This window comes from Rhododendron vialii, chromosome 13a (genome assembly GCF_030253575.1).
Source record: "Rhododendron vialii isolate Sample 1 chromosome 13a, ASM3025357v1".
NCBI classification, from domain to species: Eukaryota; Viridiplantae; Streptophyta; class Magnoliopsida; order Ericales; family Ericaceae; genus Rhododendron; species Rhododendron vialii.
In genome coordinates this window covers 32,993,757-33,014,249 of record NC_080569.1, presented here as the reverse complement: position 1 = coordinate 33,014,249, position 20,493 = coordinate 32,993,757, and the positions used below count along the sequence as shown (strand labels likewise).

Genomic DNA, 20,493 nt, shown 5'->3' with positions numbered 1-20,493 from the left:
AGGATAATGCAGAGGCCAGCAACAGGTGGCGAGCATGCAGCCCATGGAGATTCTAGTGAATGACTCTTGCAGACATAAGCAAGCTGCTCACAAGCAGCTCTCCCAAGCCTGCTTGATCTTTTTCTCGATCCTTCTTCCGTAAAGAATTAAGCTCAAAGGGTTTTTTGGGACCCACAAGGAGTTGAAGGCCCAATAAAATGATGGGAAGGCCTGGGGTATTTTTAGCCTGCGGCTATGGTGGGCCCGGCAGATGGCCATGCAAGCAGTAGCTTGAGTATTGAAGCAGCTCAAAATGGTCTGGGTGCTGCAGGGCCTGAGATTCTTTATGCCCTTTTCCAGAGATTTGCACAGAAAAGGAGGACTTCTCAGGCCTTTGCCATACTCTTGGAGTATAAGGCACGTTTTGTTCAGGAAGAAGCCCCCCATTGGAGCATTTTGGAGCTGCTCAAGCCCAAGCCTTTGCTAGAAGGCCACTTGGCAGCCATGCATTGGAGCATTTTTGAAGCAGCTCAAGGCCTGTAGCTCCTATAAATCACAGTTCTGAAGGCCTTGGCCAAGGTCCACGACCAATCAAGCCCACGGCTTACCCAATTTATCTTTCAATTGTCTTTATTTTGCCGTTCAATCTAGCACGGACTAGATTTTATGTCATTTTATTTCCTTGTACCCAAACTTTGTTAACCAATTAATAAAGTTTGTTTTTGTTCCTTCATTACCTTTCAGTCCTTTCCTTTTCTTTTAACCATTTTCTAACAACGGTTAGGAAATATTTAAGTCCTTATCCAGCAAAGGCGAACAACGAACCATCACGAGGCCTTACCCTTTGGGCCGAGCACCATCGTTTGAAAGAAGTCAGATTTTTGAGGCACGAAGGCCTTGAAATACAGTTTGGACTGCAATCCAGTCCTGGCACGCCCGTGATTCCAAGCCATTTGGTTTTTGCACTTTTTGTGGAGAAACACACTCCTGGTTGCCCCTGATTGCCTTCAAATTAGGACAACTATTAGTGTCGATGGGGAGTTTTCTCAACTTCGGACAACCCATTATCTGTACTTCCAACAATGATGGCCAATACATGGGAACACCTTTAAAAAAACTCACGAATTCTGGCGACTTACGGAGCCACAAAATCTGCAATTTGGGTAGAGCCTCGTATTCAATCTTTTCATCATCTGGAACCATCCCCTTGAGTCCCGGACAGTACCAGGTTACCAATGCTTCTAAGTTGGATAGTTGTTGAACCATGAATCCACTTGAGAATAGCTGCTCAATTCGTGGACAACATTCAAGTTCTAGTGTTTTTAGATTGGTAAAGCTCTTTAGATTTGGTGGTGTTGGTGGTAGCAATTGTCCCTCATCCGTCTCCAAACAGAGAACAGACTTCAAATTCCTCAAACCGATCAGATGTAAACGTTCTAAATTTGGAAAAGCACCCGTTTGAAGAAGCCCATTTCTATTGGCAACGTTTTCAAGGGCGTTGCATTTTTCAATCCTGCAGTATCTTAACTCACAAGTGTTGTGCGCGCCCACTTCTGATAGAGAATTAAGTTCATCTTGACCCTTTAATTGAAAGCAATTCGAACGATTGAGTGCATCTTCTATGGCGGAGGGAAGGCCGCTACCCATTTCTTCTTCTCCACTTACTTGGTAACTCAAACACCTTTTATACTTCTCTATCAGCCACTTGGTTCCCCAATGATCGGCAGGAGATTGATAGACCCAATCTCGGCCAACAGATAAACCGAAAACTATCAATGTCCTCTGTTTCCATGCTCTGCTATGTTGCAGGAAGTATTGGAGATTATCTACTCTCTGGAAGTCAAAGTCAAGGAAAGAAAGTTTACTCAAGTCACTGAGTTCTTTCGCAACAATATCCGTACTTTCATCACTTAGCCCACCTTCGAAAAACGGCCCAAAAAGTGCAAGTTTAAATACTTCAATCCGAGAGAGCTTGCGTATCATCCCAACAGGGAGAGCCTCCAACCTCTTGCAATCTGAAAGGATTAGTTCTCGAAGATTGTCCAATTTCAACATGGAAGTTGGCAAAGATTTGATACTAGTGCATGACAGATCCAAAACTCGGAGGTTAGGCATGTTGTCAAAAAATGTTTCTGGAATTGCCTCTAAATCCGTATTTCCTTGAAGGATTAGTTCTCGAAGATTGTCCAATTTCAACATGGAAGTTGGCAAAGATTTGATACTGGTGCGTGACAGATCCAAAACTCGGAGGTTAGGCATGTTGTCAAAAAATGTTTCTGGAATTGCCTCTAAATCCCTATTTCCTTGAAGCAATAGTGTCAAGAGCTCAGGACATTTTGGCGATTTTGGCAAATTGCGCAAGTCATGATCCATAAACGATATTCTTGTTGCCTTTTTCCATTCCACCTCCTCTGGCATCTTCTCTGAAGAAATTCCAGCTCTCACCAGATGTGCGGATTCTTCCCCACCTTCTGGAGAAGTCATTGCCAACACCAAGTCTCGAACAACATCGTGCATCTTCACATGGTCATCATATCCATCACATTTTTCCAACAACGAAGCATCTATAAGAGCTTGCAATATTGCTTCTCCCTTATCATGTGCCTCTTCCCAAGTAAGTTTCGGAGAAAGAATACCCTCTGCTTTCCAATATCCTATCAATTCAAGTTTTTTAATGTTCGAGTCTTCCGGATACAATCCACAGAACAAAAAACATTTCTTATTTTGAGTGTTTTTTAAATGGTTATAGCTGACCTTTAGTACCTTGAACACCTTTTCATTCAAGTCTTCAATGAAAGATGTAGCAGGTGACCTCAATTCTCGTAAGAAATTGCTCCAAACATTCACATTTGCCTCCTTCCGTAACGCACCACTTACGACCTTTAGGGCAAGGGGCAAGCCGTTGCACTCTTTGACAATGCTTTCAGCGAGTTCTTTGATGGCGGAAAGCCTTACAACATCTCCCACATTTGTGTAAAACATCTCCAAAGCTTCCTCATTTGACAAAACCTTCACCTTGATCTCAGTATATGTTTCCATCTTTCGACAAACTTCCAAATTTCTGGTTGTTAAAACCAATTTGCAACCATTGTCCTTATTGGGATTTGGTAACCCTATAACAGTTATATCCACCATCTCCCAAACATCATCTAAAAGTAACAAGTACTTCTTGTTGTCGAGTTTGCGAAACAATTGCCTTGCTACTATTTCATCAGACTCACCCCCATCTAATCTTATTTGTAAACGCCGCGCCACTTCTTCTTGTATCATTCTAATGCTTGGAGATTTTGAGATGGTCACCCATATCACGTGATCAAACATTGCTGTTATTTCTGGCGTGTTATTCAAGAGTTGCAAAACAGTTGTCTTCCCCACTCCGCCCATTCCCCAAATACCAATCTTTGGAGTGCTCTTGTCTCGAATTTCATCCAGTACCATGGCCAGTGTATCATATGCAGACATTGACAACGTTGAACCGGGGCCTGGTTGCTTCTCAACTCTAGCTGGTGGTGAATCAACAAGAAATCCACTTCCAAACTTGGACTTTTCTAGGAGCACGTCAATGTCATTGATCATATTTACCACTCGCTCACCAAACCCTATACGTGCAAATATGTCAGGACATAATCCCCCAACACATTTCTTCTCAACACTGAACTCCTGCTTTATGGTCTCAATCTTGTTTTCCATCTCCGCCACCTCCGTTCTCCAAGCATCACATTCTTGGGTTGGAGTTTTCTCCAGATTCATTCTGTCAATTTCGGCAACAATATCATTTCTTTTGATCCCTAACTCTGATGCTTTCTTACAAAGCGCTTCCCAATTCTTCGACAATTTTTTGGCATAGTTGATGCGTCTAGCAATAGGAGCCCATAAGCACTTTCCAATCTCGCACACTGGTTGGGTGCAAGATGCAGCAACTGCCAAATGCAAGCAAACTGATGAGTTAAAAAAAGGAAGTTGGATTGAGCTAGGTTTTTATGTTTTTAAGGACAATTAATGTGGTGTAAGTGTGCAGTTTGAGCTTGTTTTGTAAGTGTACATAATTAACCAGTTGATTTGATCACATTTTTTTACAGTTTGATTAAAAAATCGAGCATCTAAATCGAGTTAGAAGGCAAACCAAAGTGGCTTGCCAAATCGCATAAACGGATGAAAGATTGTTTCGTCAGATTCATCGAAACATGTTTGATATTGTTGATGGTAAAATTATAATCCAAAGCTGTCAAGATATGAAGAGTACTCGTGGTGGGGTAATATACCTGGTACTAAGATTTTATACGAGGGAGTATTGTTTTGTGAAATAGCACGTGAACTCTATAGGTAAAGTGTGCTTATGGTGTGAAAAGTTTATTAAATTTTTTTGGTTTATCAAAAATAGATGGTGTACATCGCTAAATTAAAGTTTATATTTTATTCAGAATTTTGTGTAGTCATTAAAATCTCTTTAATTTTATTTTTGCTACTGCTAAACTAAACCTTGAAGCTCTTTGTCTGGTGTTGATGAGGTAGCAGTGGTAATGATGGTGTATATGTGGGTGTGAATGTGGAGGTGGTTGTGGTGATGATAATGGTGGTATAGGTGGAGAGGTGGTGGCAACGACGACATGAAATGTGGAGGGTAAGGGACTCGATCAGGATGGTGATAGTGTGGTGTGTTTGGTGTTGGGGTAGTGTTGGTACGTAGTGGTTGCGTGAAGGTAATGGTGGTATTGTTTCTACTATTAGGGGAGAAGTTGTGGTAGTGGAGGCACATTGCTTGTGTAGGAGAAGTGGCAGTGGGGTGGAGAGATGGTAGAATTGTAGAGGTTGTGGTGGTGCCAGAGATGGTGGTAGAATTGCAGAGGTGTACGTGGTGGTGGTGGCAGTTGCAGTGGTGGTGTGAGAGTGAGATTGTACTAACATTTCGACGATCCACTATTGCGTGGTACTAGTGGCAACAAGCCACTTCAATTTTTTTCAAAACTTTTAGCCTACGATTTAAGTGACTTAAAATTAAAAGTGGGTTTGGGTGTTATTGGCTAATTGGGTGTTAGCCTGCAAATTTGGCTTATTGGCTTATTTTTTATTTTAAAAAAAATTGAGTTTCGATCGTAATTTTTTACTTTTTAGATTACTCTCGTCACAACAAAGCAATAATCCTCAAAAAATTGATGAAAAAACTAACAAATGCGAATTTTTTTTTGAATAAGAACAAAAAAAGAAGAAGCCAAATGACTTATCTTAACTGAACAAGCCCTTAATTACTGATCAAGTGCTATTAGATAATCTTATGTCTTTAACTCAACTCATGATTGTCGACTTAAATTCAGCTGCAACTGCATGTGGCATAAGAATTAATAGGTTCTGAGTTTGATCTTATACCAGTGATGGTCATACAAGTGAGGAAACGGGCATCCCAACTAAGTTAGTACACTTGCCTTCGACCTGAGAAATATTGTCCGAATCTTTTTTCGGTTGATGAAATTTTTTTTTTTATTGCAGGAAAAGTCCACGAATTTCACTAGAAAATATTAGGCGAGGTCAACTGCCAGAGGAACTTTTCAATGGTCAAGGACTCGAGCGTGATAGTTATGAAAAGCGCATATATATTTTTTTTATCAGCAAAGAAAGGTTTCTATATCATTAATAAATGATACAAAACAGAAATACACCAGGGAGCATTATGCACAAATGATAGTACACTACTACCTCACCTATATATCACTACACCTCACCTCACAATTTCTTTTAAAAACATGAGAAGCGCATATTAACCTTATGAGTAATGACTTCGAAAGAGGCCACAGAAGTTCAAAACTTTGCTTCGAGCCTCGAGGGAGCTAGGTCTGCAAGACCTCGTAGTTTTTTTTTTTGTCATGCATTTCAGTGTAGACACCCCAATCTGGGCTTCCAGATTAGTTTACTTACGGTATTTGATTCCCCGATGATGAGTCAGGTCGAAACAGTCCCGAGAACTTGGAATGGCTTGAGTTTGGCATGTGTGGAACCCATCCTTAACCCTTAAACCCTTGAATCAGAACCTGGACCTTGGTCTAAATGTCGCGCGACAATCTAGAACCCTCGCGCGATGGTTAATCTGCCGGGTGGTGGTCAAAGTCAAAGCTTTGACCATTGACCATCGCGGGGCTGGCTGGACCCTCGCGCGATGGTCTCACTCCATCGCGCGATGGTCAACACCTGTCATTTTCACCCAGATTGCGTGGTGGTCAGGGGGCTACAGGCCTATGTGACCCCGTTTTCTCGGCTGAACAGCGTTCTGGGGGGCTCCCCTTGCACCACCTCACCCCCCATTCTCCCATCACCTTTGCCACCCACTCCTCCACCAAGCATTTGTAACCAGCATTGTTGGCTGGTTACAAGGGCTTGGTTAGCCTTCCACTAACCCCCTTCTCTTATAAATACACCCCCCATGCTCCCTTGCAAAGGGTTACAAAAAAAGCTCTCACCAAGAAAGAAGAAGAAAAACTCAAGCACAAACACTTCACACCATTCATTCCCACATAATCACCCTCCAAATCTCACCATCTCATCATTCAAGCCATCTCCAAGGCACTCAAAGCAAAGGTATAAAATCTTTCTGCTCACTGTTCGATCCCCTGAGGGGGGCTGGCAGGGTCAAGGCTGGTAATCGATACCAGTTCTGGCCCTAAAGCCGGCAGAGTTTCAAGGGCTGTTGGCTGGGAAACCCTCGCGCGATGGTCCTGTATCCTCGCGCGACGATTCTGTCTGCGTGAGAATGGACCACGTGGGGAAGGGACCCTGGTCTTTAAGTTTATTATTGTGCATATAGCTCTTTTAAAAGTCTCTAAAGGAGATTTAGCCCACTGCTTTGCTGTTTTGCATGTTGAAAATCATTGTTAGGCTTAGTTTATAACACCTCTTGGTTTGGAATGCTCTTGGGATGCTCTTGAACATGTCTCAGAGCCCTAAGTATGCAAAGCAATTCCTGAAAGTCCAGTCAGAACAATCGCGCGGCTGTCTCATACTGTCGCGCGATGGTTCTCTGTTTCCCAGGTACTGCCCTTGCATGAGCAACCTGGCCTTGGCCTCTGTTTAGACACCCCCACTGTTTAGGGGTTGCATTTTCATAATATTTCTATCTGTTGGCTGTAATATTGTTTACTTTCAAGTACCCATAAACTGCTTGGTTTGCACCTGGGTGAGCACTGGTCCTTCCAGAGCCCAGAAAGGAATGAAATTCAAACCATTGGTGAAACATGAATACTCGCGCGAGTGTATGAGAATGTCGCGCGACGGTTTGCTTGCATGCGGATGGACTCACGCATGCAAGCTGGCTGTTTCTTCGTGCCAAAATCATACACAGCGCTGTCTTGATGTATGATCGATGTTTTGAACTTCGTTCTATTTATTACTCGTCATCTCGCTCATGCATGCTATCCATCACATCCTGCAAACTGTTACAGTTTTAATCCCCGATTAACTGTTCCCCCGCCCTAATTGGCTAAAAATTGATTAATGAAACAGAATCGCAAACAAACATTTTTCGCAAATGCCTAAGTAGAGACCGATCTCCGGATTGGGCGAGAGGGGTGCCATAAAACCCTTCCCCTCTCGTAACCTGGCTCTCGAACCCAGATATGGTTATGACGGACTAGTTCCTTAACTCTTTCAAATCAAACAGCGCGGCAAGTGCTTCGAAATACGGTTCCTTGGGTGTCGGACCTTCAAACCCGAGTGGCGATTCTGTATTCTGCGAGCGCTTGCTTCCCCGCTCGCGCTCCCTCGACCCGGGCCCCTTGCCTCGCGTCTTGGAATCCGGAAATTCCGAAAAAAAGGGCACCCATGCCCACATTCAGCTTGCAAGCTAAAAACACGAGTAGGAGTACTCTTACAGACCGTGAAAATGAATATGAGTATGACTCTGTTTACACCTAATTTTGGTCAAAATTACAGGAACGGTTTTTAATGCCAACAAAGGTTTTAAAATTGGTTTTAACGTTAAAAGGGTCGTTCGTTCGAGCCCAAAATAATTGTTTGCTAACACGAATTTGAACTGCAATCCAGTCCTGGCACGCCTGCAACACTAACCAACTTGGTTTTGCACTTTTTGTAGAAAACAGACTCCTACAGTCCTAGTTAGAGTGTCTAGTGCGTAATAAATAAAAAAGATAGACAGAGAATACATGAACTATATACAATTACCTTCAGCCATGAAGCGATATAATTGGAAAACTATCAGGACGCCGAGAAAGAATAAGATGAACCTTCAACTATTAATTTCCTCCCGAGAATTGAGAGAACCTTGACCTGTATATATATTCAGATAAGTTCATTTGGAAATCAGAATATAATCATGATTGTTGTATGATATATAGAGTACAATGAAAACTTGACAACGAGTGCAATGGTGAGTTTGGGGTGGCAGGTATGATGCTGGAGGGCAGGAGATCGAGGGTTAATTGAAGGGCTTTTCTGATGCTGATGGTTGACGAGTGCGTGTAATAAAACAAAAATTAATTACGATTTAAGGTTTATTGAAGATGCATGCATGGGGCATTTTGTACTAAATTAAACTTTTTTTAGTGGGTATTACGAGAAAACAACGATAAATATATTTTCTTTTATTAGTTTCAAATAAAATCTCCCTTAAATCATTGCACTATGTTTGTCTTACATGTGCAACGTTAAAAATTGTCCTTTGTAAGTCAAAAAATTACAAACGAAGGAAGATTTTGAATTTTCCAATAGCCAAAATGAAAAGCAAATTTTTTAGTACGAAATGGGATGGCGAAAATAATTTCAAAAATAAATCAGCCATTTTACAAAAAAAAAATGTCCATGGAATTGTAGCACAAATTTATGGCAAGGACTTCGAACTAATTTTCCAATAGGACCTGGATTCTCTAAAGTCCAAACCCAGACTACATGGTGCAGTCGTATTTCGGTCTTTTATCTTGACAATTAATGGTCCAAATTTTTTAAAAATTCTTTCTGGCTAGCTGGTAAGTGAACTTTTATTACCGGAGAAAGTATTTTAGCAAATCTGAACAATATATTAAAAATATTTTTGGATGATTGGGATTACTATAATTGTTCCCGTTCGGCTTATTTTTTTATTTTTATTCAATTTTTTTTCGTATTTGTTAGTTTTTCGTTAATTTTTTGGGGATAATTGCATCGTCATGACAAGAGGAATCTAAAAAGTAAAAAATTACGATCGAAACCTAATTTTTTTAATAAACCCAATTTTTTCGTCTTTATTAAAAAAAATTGGATTTCGATCATAATTTTTTACTTTTTAAATTTCTCTCGTCATAACGATGCAATAATCCCTAAAAAATTGACAAAAAACTAACAAATACGAAAAAAATTCGAATAAGAACAAAAAAATAAGCCAATTGGCTTATTTAGCTGAACGGGGCCTTATAGGCAGTCCAAAACTGTACTGTAAACAAACTGGATCCTTTCCATTATACCATCGGCCGGTGTGGACGGGGAAGACCGGTTAATGACTAAGAAAATGGCTGTAACACGATAAAATCAATTAACCATGATTTCGCGGCCCGGAGGAGTAAATTCTGACCTCATTTATGATCGGCAGCACTTGAAGTCATTCTAGTTTCTAGTCCTGGTTCGTGTTCTTGTTATATATTGAGTGTTGGCCGGGCTACTGAAAAAGTGAAGAAATTAAACTCGACATCAGCCAGATCTGGTTTATAGATAGCTGTTGTTTGAAACGAATACTGCACCGGAGCCACCGTAATGGTGATCTGTGCCGGCGGAGCCACCGTCATCAACAATCGGCAACCAAAAACTAGCCGTACGTAGTAAATTTGGTACATAAATTAGGTCTCCTTCATTTGGGTACGTAAGAGAAAAAAAAGCTTTTAAGATGGTAGTAAAAACTGGTATACTAATCATTAATCATACTGACCTTGTTTGTGATCGGAAGCCTCAGGAAATCCAGTTTGTACGTAGCAGACTAGTTTTGAGTATTTTTTTTAAAAGACACCTGATGCAACAAAAATGAATTAATTCTTTTAATTAATAAGAGATGTACTAATCAACTGTTTGACTAGTTGGTATTACTGAAGCAAAAAAACTACTACGAAATTCCACATCTAGAGAAACTCATAAAACTTTGGAAATTAAGGAAGGAAGAGAGAGAATTTAGGAGCATGTATTTGCAATCTCTCACCAGATTTCATGGTATTTTTCATCGAAATTCGAGTCGCACTACCCTGCAGAGATAAGAGCATGATTTTGTAACCCTAGAATCAGGAGTTTTTTTCACCTGAATTCGGTCTCACTTTCACCGGAATTCGGTCTCACTACTACGTACTGGAGAGAGAGAGAGAGAGAGAGAGAGAGAGAGAGGAAGGGGGACAAGATTTTTAGTTCCTATTTCTTATCCTGTGAAGATGGTCCCCCATTTGATTTAAATGCAATGCACTCATAAAAAAATTATTCAACCACACACAAACACTTATACACATTCACAATAGGGCCAGAGTGTGTGGTTATAGCATTGTCGCTCAAGTGGCCCATTTCTTATACTTGCACAATATAATTGGCTTGCACCCAATCTAGCTAATTGGAGAAATTTTTGGGTATCGGGTGGGTACAACGTGGCCGTGTCCATGTGGTGCCCGAGCAACCCATCTAGGTCGTCAAAAAGTATGTTGAACAGCCCAGATTGAAACTCTCTTTCCTCTCACCCCACCACTCTCTCTCCTCTTTCTTTCTCCAAATCTGAGCCGTCCAAAACTGAAATGAATGGCCCAAATGCACCGAGCGGGCACCACGTGATACCCACCCGACACTGAAAAATTTCTTAGCTAATTGGCTTTCACCCAACACAGAAAACAGAAACACTATGGGTACGCTCATAGTGTACAACTATTGCCACTATAAGAAATTACACAATTGTCGACTAAACTTAAATAAAATTTGGTCACCAATTGTTGAAAAGGTAAATATTATCGCTTTCTTGTCGTGTGCACAACTGAGTTTATGGCTCATTTTTGCATCATACGAAATGATCCAAGTCGTTTATTAATTTTATAATAATTTTTTTAAAAAGTCGGCTTAATTAGATAACCTAAATGCTTGAACTAATTGCCTCAAAATGTAGGGTCCTGATTTCAAAAACGAATATAAGACTATTGGTTCTAGCATTTGCAGTTATTCGACTAAGCTGATTTTTTCAGAAATTATTTTTGAATGATTTTAAAATTAATAAACGATTCGAATTATTTTTGGGTAATCCGAAAGTACGTGGGTAATTTATATACAGTTTAGTTTCTCGAAGACTCAAGAGGCCAGAAGAGTACGGAAAGTCATATTATTAGTATGCTTTATAGTAAAGGAAGGTGGCGCTCCATTTCTCATTCCTTTTATTACAGATTGTATTTTGAAAAGGCGCCTTAAAATTAATATGGGGAAAATGACGGCCAACGACGTGTTTTGATAATTAATAACTGTCAAGAATATACTGAAAATATTTGTTAATGCTAAAAATATTCTTAGCGAATATTAATTATCAAAATTTGTCCTGAATCGTCATTTTCCTAAAATATGGGATCCACACGACTAGGACTGGTGCCACACAACGCTGCTTTGCTGTCCATAGTATTGAAAAAATAAATTAACTGCTCGAGCCACCCGATCCCATTCACACATTGGTGTGGGCCGTGAATTTATACCAACAAAGCATGTGAGGTGGTGGCGCAGTTGGCCCCAAAGTATACCCCTAATCTACGAGAGCATCTTCAATAATAGAGGTCAAAAGTGAAAATGTCAAATTATTTTAAAAGATTATGTGACAATTTGACATCAAGCTCAGCTCCCCCTCTTCAACTCTTACGTTAAATTATTTTGAAAGCTTATGGTCAATTTTTGAAAATTAACAGTCTAGAAGATTGATGTCAAAGTTGATATATTGGAATTTCCCTTCAAAATCATGTCATCTTCCTTTAAAACTATGTCACTTTTGGCATGATAGAAGATATCATGATTGGATGGTGACTTAATGCCAAAACTAACCGTTTAATTGTCCACCTTAATTTTGACATCTCCCGTTAAAGATGCTCCGAGCTCTGCGGTTAAGCCCCACCCTCCCCCACTCTTAACATTCTCCAAAACTACGGCAAAAAAGAAAACACACTCTGTAAAGAAACGTCAAATGCCAGCACCACCTTCCTTTTTTCTTTTGGTATTTGGTAGAAGCCCCACCTTCCACTTCTTTTTCCCTTTTTTTTGAAAGCCCCACCTTCCTTTATACTACTATAGCATATGACTTGTCGTGCTCTTTTGGCCTTGCCTCTCTGTAACTCTTCACCATTTTCCACAATTGGGACCTCCAATAATTGTATCAGTCCAAATTTTAGTAAAAGTGGCACTAATACCACCGAATGACATTCATCAATCCGCGCAAAAACAAGGGTAAATTCCAGATACATCCCCTGTATTTTGGTCATTTTTCAACTACACCCCATCTACTTCATTTTTAATCACTCACATCCCTTGTACTTAAGACTGGTTTGAAACTGTTAGTATTTCCGCCCAAAGTAATGAAAGACTGAAAAAATACTTTGTTCATTTAAGAAATAAAAACAATACTTTGTTTATTTACTAAAATCTGTCACCCTTTCTTTGAAAAACCATAACTTATTCATATAAGGTCCAAAAATACTCAAACTAGCTCCCAAACTTGCGTAACATCCATGTGTATCTACTGTAAAAATTGAAAGATTAGTTATCAACCAAATATTCTCCAAATTTCAAAAGAACAAGCTGTTCTACAGAAAAATAGGGCAGCCAAACATGTCTTCGTAGAAAATCCATAACTAATTCATTTCAACTCCAAAAATATTGAAACCAACTCTCAAAGTTTTGTAACGTAAATTATTATTCTCAGTAAAAATATCAAATTCATAACTTAATAGGATAGTTTCCAGAAATAAAAAGAAGATGGCTCTGCCCAGATTTCGAAACATGTGTATCAGTCCATATTCCGAAAATCATAACTAATTCTGTGTTGATCGGTTTTGCATGTTCTTGGTATCAAAATCTTCGTCTTTAAACGTACTTTAAAAGTTATGTAGACTTCAAAAATTGAATTATAGCAGAAGGTTTCTCAAAATACGAATTTGTGATGGTCCAAAAGCTGTCAGGAATGTTTAAGAAGTTACCGGCAAGAAAATAAGTTTTCCGACGAGAGAATGGTGACGGGAGGTGGTGGGTCGTGGTGGAACTGAGGTGGGGGGTGGAAGAACACCATCCTCCTCCTCTTTCTTAAAATTTCGTAGCTCCCTCCCTCAAAAATTAAAATACATGTTTGACTAGTATTTATCAAAATGATAAAAAAAATTTTATAACCAAATATATTTACACATGCATGAGTGTAATTCTAGGTGTCAAATTGGCCATGCCATATGTCTATAAGCGTGACATGTGTCCTTGCATGCGCAAGTGGTCCCAGACGCCCGAACGCACGCGTAGCCAAGAAGCTGTCCGGGTTTCGGTCTTAGAAAAACATGAAATTCGCACAGTATCCTAAATAAATTATTCTAAGAATAACACCGGCCATTCTCAGAATTTCAAGGAAAAATCCAGAACACAGAAATTTGAAATGGGTTTTGAGGGCTCTCATAGTATATATAGGATGTAAATGGGTTTTGAGAGCGATTTGGTCTTAGAAAAGAAGTTTTAGAAGGGAAAATTCCCGCCAACAAGCCATTACCTGCTTTTTCGTTATTTTGGACGGAAATACTAACAGTTCCAAACCAGTCTTAAGTACAAGGGGTGCGAGTGATTAAAAATGAAGTAGATGGGGTGTAGTTGAAAAATGACCAAAGTACAGGGGGTGTATCTGGAATTTACCCCAACAAAATTTATTTAAAAGTAATTTTTTTTTTCTTCCATAAATTGAACTCCAAAATCATAATCCTTTACCCAAACAAATAGAGATGAACAGCTTTGAAATGCAAGGTGCTCGGTGCTCCTATATATACATGACAAAAACAAAAGGAGAAGATCGAATAAGCACATCCAAAGCAAACTAAAAGGACTTTAATTGAAGTGAAAGTGTAACCCAAGGTATTGTTACTTGTTGCCCCATACCCAGAGTAAAGAACCTGTTCGCTTTCTTTTTCCAGAGTACTCATGAATTGATAAGTAAAAGCAACTAGCAATCTTAACACCAAAGGAAAGAATCTTTGATGTTTCCCTTGTGCTAAATAGTAACACATCATAAGTCCTAAATGGATCAGATTGCGTATTAGATTAGACATATTTCTAGTTAAATTGCGCATCATAAATCTCAAGTCCTCTCTTTAATTCTCCCCCGTCACTCTGTACCAAAAACGACTCTTTGCTGCACAACGAGCCTCACTTGATTGCTAAAAAGTGGTAGTAATTTTTTTGGTGTTGCTGCTTTTGGAGGAGACTATCCTAGAGGGAGAATGATTATTTAGGATTTTTTGGAACAAAGAAATTGAAGCCTAGGCACTGCAATGGATCAATAATTTTGCTCCAAGCCTCCAACAAAATGTGATTATAGTAGTAATGAAAATTTGAAAGATTTGCTAGTATACATATTGGGGAATACTCCCTATGTACCTTTTTAATTGTCCACTAAAGTTCTGCATACCATTTTCAATAACTTATATCTCCACGTATATTATATTTTATGTTTTTAAAATTATTATTTTATAAAAATAATTGAGATCTATCAAACAATGTCTATATTGCATATTTTTAGCAATATACATTGAAAGGTATAATCAATTCAAAATGGTACGCAAAACCATAGTGAATATTAATTAAAATGGAACGGAGGGAATAAAAAACTCTAATACATGATCCAGAAAATTAATGGTAAATTTTTGATATAAACTTTCAACTTTACTCCGGATTCTACTTTAATCTTTATACATTCAGTTTGAAGTATACCAACCTTCTATTTCATGACGTTCTCCTGAACTTAATTTAAATTTGAGAGTTTTGTCTTTATTTGAATTTTTTTTGCACTTGTTAGTTTTGCGTCAAACTTCTGTAGGTTATTGATTCGTCTCGAAGAGAGGAATCGAAAAAGTAAAATTTTGGCACTTTTACGCAAGTATTTTGAGAAATAACCACTTTACTTGGGTAAAAGTGTCAAAATCTTACTTTTTCGGTTCTTCTCGTTGGGACGGATCAATAACCTACAAAAATTTGACACAAAATTAACAAATAAAAAAAAATTCAAATATAGACAAAACTCTTATATTTAAGTTAAGTTAAAAAAACGGGTCAGGGTCCGTACGTGGGCTTCCATCCACTTTTTGGACGGAAAAAAAACCACGTGCTCACCACTCACATGACCAAATATCAAGGCCATGTTAGTCTTTCACGTGTGCCCTTTTCACTTGGGGACTTTTCCTTGGGGAAATTCTATCCTCTGATTTCTCAGTAGTCAGTACCGACATCAGCCCTTCTTAGAGCATCTTCAAGAGCCGCACCATTTTTTTAGCCATTTTGGTGAGAAAAAGTGTGATAGCTAGCCACTAAATTGTGGACAACCCAACAGCGTCCTCAAACACCCTAGCCATTTAGAAAAAAATACAATAAATCACCTTGGTAGGTCCCTCCACTAACCTCAAACAAAAACGACAGAAAGACTACGGCCACCGAAGGAAAAAGCGGTGGCCGGCCACCGCATGCCCTTTCGGGCCTACTCCGGGTCCCGCACGGATGATTCGATCCGTTCAATAATTTTTTTTAAAAAAGCCGAGTGGATTATGCGAGAAATCAGCTCGATCCGATATGTGTAGGTGCTCGGATTAAGTTTCTCATCTTTGGAAAATCAAAAAACGGTTTTTTTTTTTAAATTATTGAACGGATCGGATCATCCGTGTGGGGGCCCGGAGTGGGCCATCACGGCGTGCGGTGGCCGGCCACCTCTTTTTTCCTTCGGTGGCCGTAGTCTTGCTCCAAAAACAACACACTTTTCTCTCTCTCACCACCCCTGCCTCCACCGCCAGTCGCCACTGTTCTCTCCTCTCTCTCTCTCAAACACACACTCTCAAACCCTCCGAACCTCTGCCTCTCTCACACACACGCATCCCTTCTCACCCATTTCCAGATTTCCTTCCTCTAGACACCGGCGATTGGTCCGCACTGCCGGCAATCGGAAGACCCCTACCGGAAAACCCACAACTGAAAAAGCCCACAACCCAGCACCGATCTCTAATTTGTCTTCCAACGACGAGGCAGCGGCGAGAGAGAGAGAGAGAGAGAGAGAGAGAGAGAGAGAGAGAGAGACCTGCGCGCGAGATTCGAGAAGCAAGCCAAGCAAGGCTGAAAAGCTCGCCTCACCAGGCGAGGTACTGTACCTCCCAAGCAAATAGGCGAGGTTAGAGAGAGAGAGACCTGCGCGCGAGATTCGAGAAGCAAGCCAAGCAAGGCTGAAAAGCTCGCCTCACCAGGCGAGGTACTGTACCTCCCAAGCAAATAGGCGAGGTTAGAGCCAGTCCCTTGGGTTTGTGATTTTCACAGTTTTCTCACCATTTTCGTCAAATTCTGAGCAGGAGCGGGTCTCTTGGAGATGCTCTTACAACTCTCTCAACTTTAAGAAATGATCGATAGCACATTAATAGAGATGAATAGTAATAGTACGAAGTTGAACCCTATTTGATAGAATATCTTCATCTTTGGAGCATTGAATATTCTCTCACGTAAGTAGAGACATCTCGTTAGAGAAGGTAAATGTTTTGAATGTGTGGGAGGCTGAACCAACCAAGATCTTCTTGAACCTTTAGCTCCATTGTTGACCCGTGGGGGGTGAGGTGGAGATCTTCGCACCTGCAAACCTGAGGGGGATGTTCCTCCGGGAAGAAGCTCCGACGAACAAATCAGTATGTGTAGGAAGAAGAAGAAGAAGAAGAAGTTTAGTAAGAAAGTAGGCAAGAGAGAGAAGAGAGTATTGCTTAGTGTATTTTTTTTAGACCTTCCCTAGAAAGGGTATCCTCTTATTTATAGGTGGAGACTTAGAGTGTCGAGCAAGTCGGCTGTGCTTTCCACGGGCGTTGCTACGCTCGGATGGCATCACGTGTCAGAATTATTTAATGAATGTCGCTTCTCGAGGATTGCAGAGCCATTTTAGTCAATGTCAGGAATGTCACATCAGTCTGAAACATCACTTCGGTTATCAGAAATGGCACATTGCCTATCAATGGAAGCTTCTAGAATGTTTCACAACTACCACATTCATGAATCACCTCCGAGAGGACTAGTCGACAAGCGGTCTCCGACCCGCCGAGCGTCACGAGTGTTTTCTGAATGAAGAAAGCTCCCTACCGAGCTTCAAGACCCTCCCGAAATCTCTTCTCCTCTTCGAGGGGCAAAATATCTTCCCAAGTGTTAAACGAGACTAGCATTCGGATGCGTAGGAGAAGCTGGGCGAGGCAGCTGAGTCCCGTCCGAAGCTCGGTGACCATGCGGAGTATACTATTGGGTATTAATCCGACTTACAGAAGAACTGAGACAACTGAAAGGTGGGTTAACTTTGTGCCCCCTTTGCACCTTCTGAACCTTCGAATATTTCAACCCACTGCAGAATGAATATTACTCCACTACTTAGTAATTAGTGTACTGGACAGGTTCTACCCACACATATGTTAACACAACTTTGACACAAGATCTCAGCCATTTATTTCATTGGCTAATGGCCGAGATCAGAACACACTCTTTCTTCCCTTTCCATCTCCTCACATAATCCCTCCCTTTCTCCTTCCCCACCACACACCCCACGTTTCTGAGACCAACTATGACCGGGTCCTCCTTCTCCGGCACCTCCATCTCCGGCTTTCTTTATTAATCTGGAATGAAAAATTTCAACTCAGGTCATTCCATGATTACCATTTTCCTGATTTTCAAATATTAGTATTGTTTTATTTATTTCTCCCCTATTGATGGAGGTGCCGGAGAAGGAGTACCCTGCCGAAGTTGGTCTAAAAAGCGTGGGGTGTGTGTTGGCCTTGTGGGGAAGGGGAGAGGGAGGGATTATGTGAGGAGATGGAAACGGAAGAGAGAGTGTGTTCTGGTCTCAGCCATTCGTCAATGAAATAAATGGCTGAAATTTTGTGTTAAAAGTTGTGTTAAAATTTGTGTGGATAAAACCGGACCGTGTGTACTAATGATCAGATTAGATTGTAGATTATGTTGATGAACGTCCAAACGAACAAACCATACATGCATGTGAGCTCACGTGTTTAAACAAGAGTGCCGAAACTCTATATACGTGCATTAAAAGCTTTCAACTTTCATTATCAAGGTACAGAACTGAAACCAAAGTGATTAATTAAAGCTTAAAACACAATATTACAATTAAAACATGTATCCATCAGATCGAGTCGGTGGAATATTTGTCTCTCTTAAATCTGTGTCCGATGTAGATGGACAATGGCTATTGGAACATTTGGAATTAATAAGATTAATCGGGACAATCAATCCCGTACATCCTAACCAAAAAACCATACTGTATATTATATCAAAGGAATAGGCATACCTATATATCATTCTTTTAAATAGCTCTTATACAGAGCAATATTACGTACATAGATGCGTTTAGAGTTGTTCGATGCATGTAAATTCTTCAAAACAACGAGGGATCCAATTTAACCGAATGTTTCTTGAATGTCTCAATTTCAAATCGATGCCATATAAATCTGTGCACGCAGACTTAATTTTCCATCTCATCAATCCTTCACTTAATGCAAGCTCTTAGGGGTTTTCCACATAGACAATCATTGTAAACGAATGACGACGCTTCAAGATGATCGAACGGCGATCCCATCGGAATGGGCCCACACAAATGGTTGTGGCTCAAATCGAGGTGCCCAATATAAGTTGCCGCGGTAATCGATTTCGGAATTGGACCCCGAAGCTGATTATACGACAAATCCAACGCCGTAAAATACGATCTCGGCCCGAAAACATCCGGTATGGTGCCCTCAACCGCGTTTCGGCTCAAATTCAGTATACTAATACTCGAGTTCATCAACGTGGGCGGTATCTGACCTGAGATCCGGTTCGCATCGAGATTTAGAGTAGCGAGAACCGCCATTTTACCGAGAGATTCGGGAATGGTACCCGATATCTCGTTAAAAGAAAGATCCAGATCGGATAACCGGTATATGTACGAGACCGAGTAAGGAATCGACCCGGTGAGTCGGTTCCGACTCAGTAAAGCCCTACTCATCATCCGGAGCTTACCGAAATTAGTCGGGATCGTACCGGCTATCCGGTTATTCCGAATGTCCAAATGCATCAACGACGACAGCTTCGTTATCGACCGGGGTATCGTACCGGTTAGGTTGTTATCGGCGAAATTCAACACGGTGAGTCGACTCAGTCTCCCGATATCGGCCGGAATCTCGCCCGATATTTGATTCCCTATCAAATCAAGAATTCTAAGAAATGGCAATTGGGTAATGCAAGGGGGAATATTTCCCGAAATGCCCTTCCAGTCGGCGATGGTGAGACTCGAGAGCCGGTTCAGGCGACAGATGGAGTGAGATATCGAACCATTCATGAACCCGGTCTGGTGGGCTTTTTCGAAGACCGGGTCTTCGGACTCGCCGCGGAGGTTGATGTCGGCGACCCGTTTGGTGGTCGGGTCGCAGCTGACTCCGTACCAGTTGTGGCAGCAGTCGGGTCCGGTCCAGGAGTTGAATATGCCCAGGTAGGGCTCGTGGAGGGCAGCTTTGAAGGAGAGCAATGCAGCTAGATCGGACGGTGGGCATGAGATCACGGTGGCTGTGGAACTTAGGAGGAGAGCTGTAATGAAAAAAAGGGTACTCATCTCTCTCTCTCTCTCTCTCTAAAGTCTTAACACACACACTCTCTCTCCTCTTCACACTCTGAGAGAACACATGCAGGCCAGGCATGCAGTGTGATAGACTGATGGTTAGTATATTGATCCTTCGGGGGTTTTATATACTCGTCTAATAACTTTGTGACAGTTTTGCCCTTACGGCTAGCAATCAAATGACGATAATTTGAGCTAGTTTACGAGCACATCAAACTAATACAGTCTACTAAAATCAAACTATTTTAGCTCAATTACTTATCAAAAAAAAAAAACTATTTGAGCTCAATTCGTAACCTCATTTACCATTATCAGGTACCCCAACACTCTTCTTGACCACTTATTTATGTGGAGCCCATCACTTGGTTAGGTATATATAGACTCTACAAAAATATGTGGTGAAAAAGTTGAGGGTTGGATTAGTGGTCAAAACCTGAGATTTAAGATTTTGCTTACTCCTAAGATCTCAGTTTCTAAACTTCTAAGGTGCTATTAACTCTTTTGGGACCTGTTCGGACGGAGCTGTGCTTCGACTATTTGGCTCCCCGTAAATAAGTGATGGGATTGAGCATTCAAGATTAGTTGGAGTACGCGTAAGCTGGCTTTGACCCTTGAGTTTCAACATGTAAGTTGACCCTGACAACTTTCTTACAGGGAAAAAACAAAAGAACTAGCTAGGTTTGGGCACCACCACCACC

General features: G+C 40.7%; 2 protein-coding genes across 6 annotated transcripts; both read right to left on the bottom strand.

Moving 5' to 3' along the window:
• Positions 1-608: 608 nt before the first annotated feature.
• Positions 609-10,232, bottom strand: LOC131314628 (probable disease resistance protein At4g27220). Of its 5 annotated transcripts, XM_058343413.1 has the most exons (4): positions 10,142-10,232; positions 9,878-9,955; positions 8,146-8,250; positions 609-3,899 (listed from the first exon to the last, which is right to left on the bottom strand). In XM_058343413.1, the coding sequence occupies exons 3-4, from the start codon at positions 8,153-8,155 to the stop codon at positions 853-855; spliced, it is 3,057 nt and encodes a 1,018-aa protein (XP_058199396.1). In that variant the 5' UTR covers positions 8,156-8,250; positions 9,878-9,955; positions 10,142-10,232; the 3' UTR covers positions 609-852. The 5 variants fall into 5 exon arrangements, with proteins under 5 accessions (XP_058199396.1, XP_058199398.1, XP_058199397.1 ...); XM_058343415.1 differs by lacking the exon at positions 9,878-9,955 and having other exon boundaries at positions 10,142-10,161; XM_058343414.1 differs by lacking the exons at positions 9,878-9,955; positions 10,142-10,232 and adding an exon at positions 9,493-9,740.
• Positions 10,233-18,338: 8,106 nt separating this feature from the next.
• LOC131314626 (DNA damage-repair/toleration protein DRT100-like) lies at positions 18,339-19,891 on the bottom strand. Its single transcript, XM_058343411.1, has one exon. It carries the CDS (start codon positions 19,787-19,789, stop codon positions 18,692-18,694), a length of 1,098 nt encoding a protein of 365 aa, XP_058199394.1. The 5' UTR covers positions 19,790-19,891; the 3' UTR covers positions 18,339-18,691.
• Between the last annotated feature and the right edge of the window lie 602 nt (positions 19,892-20,493).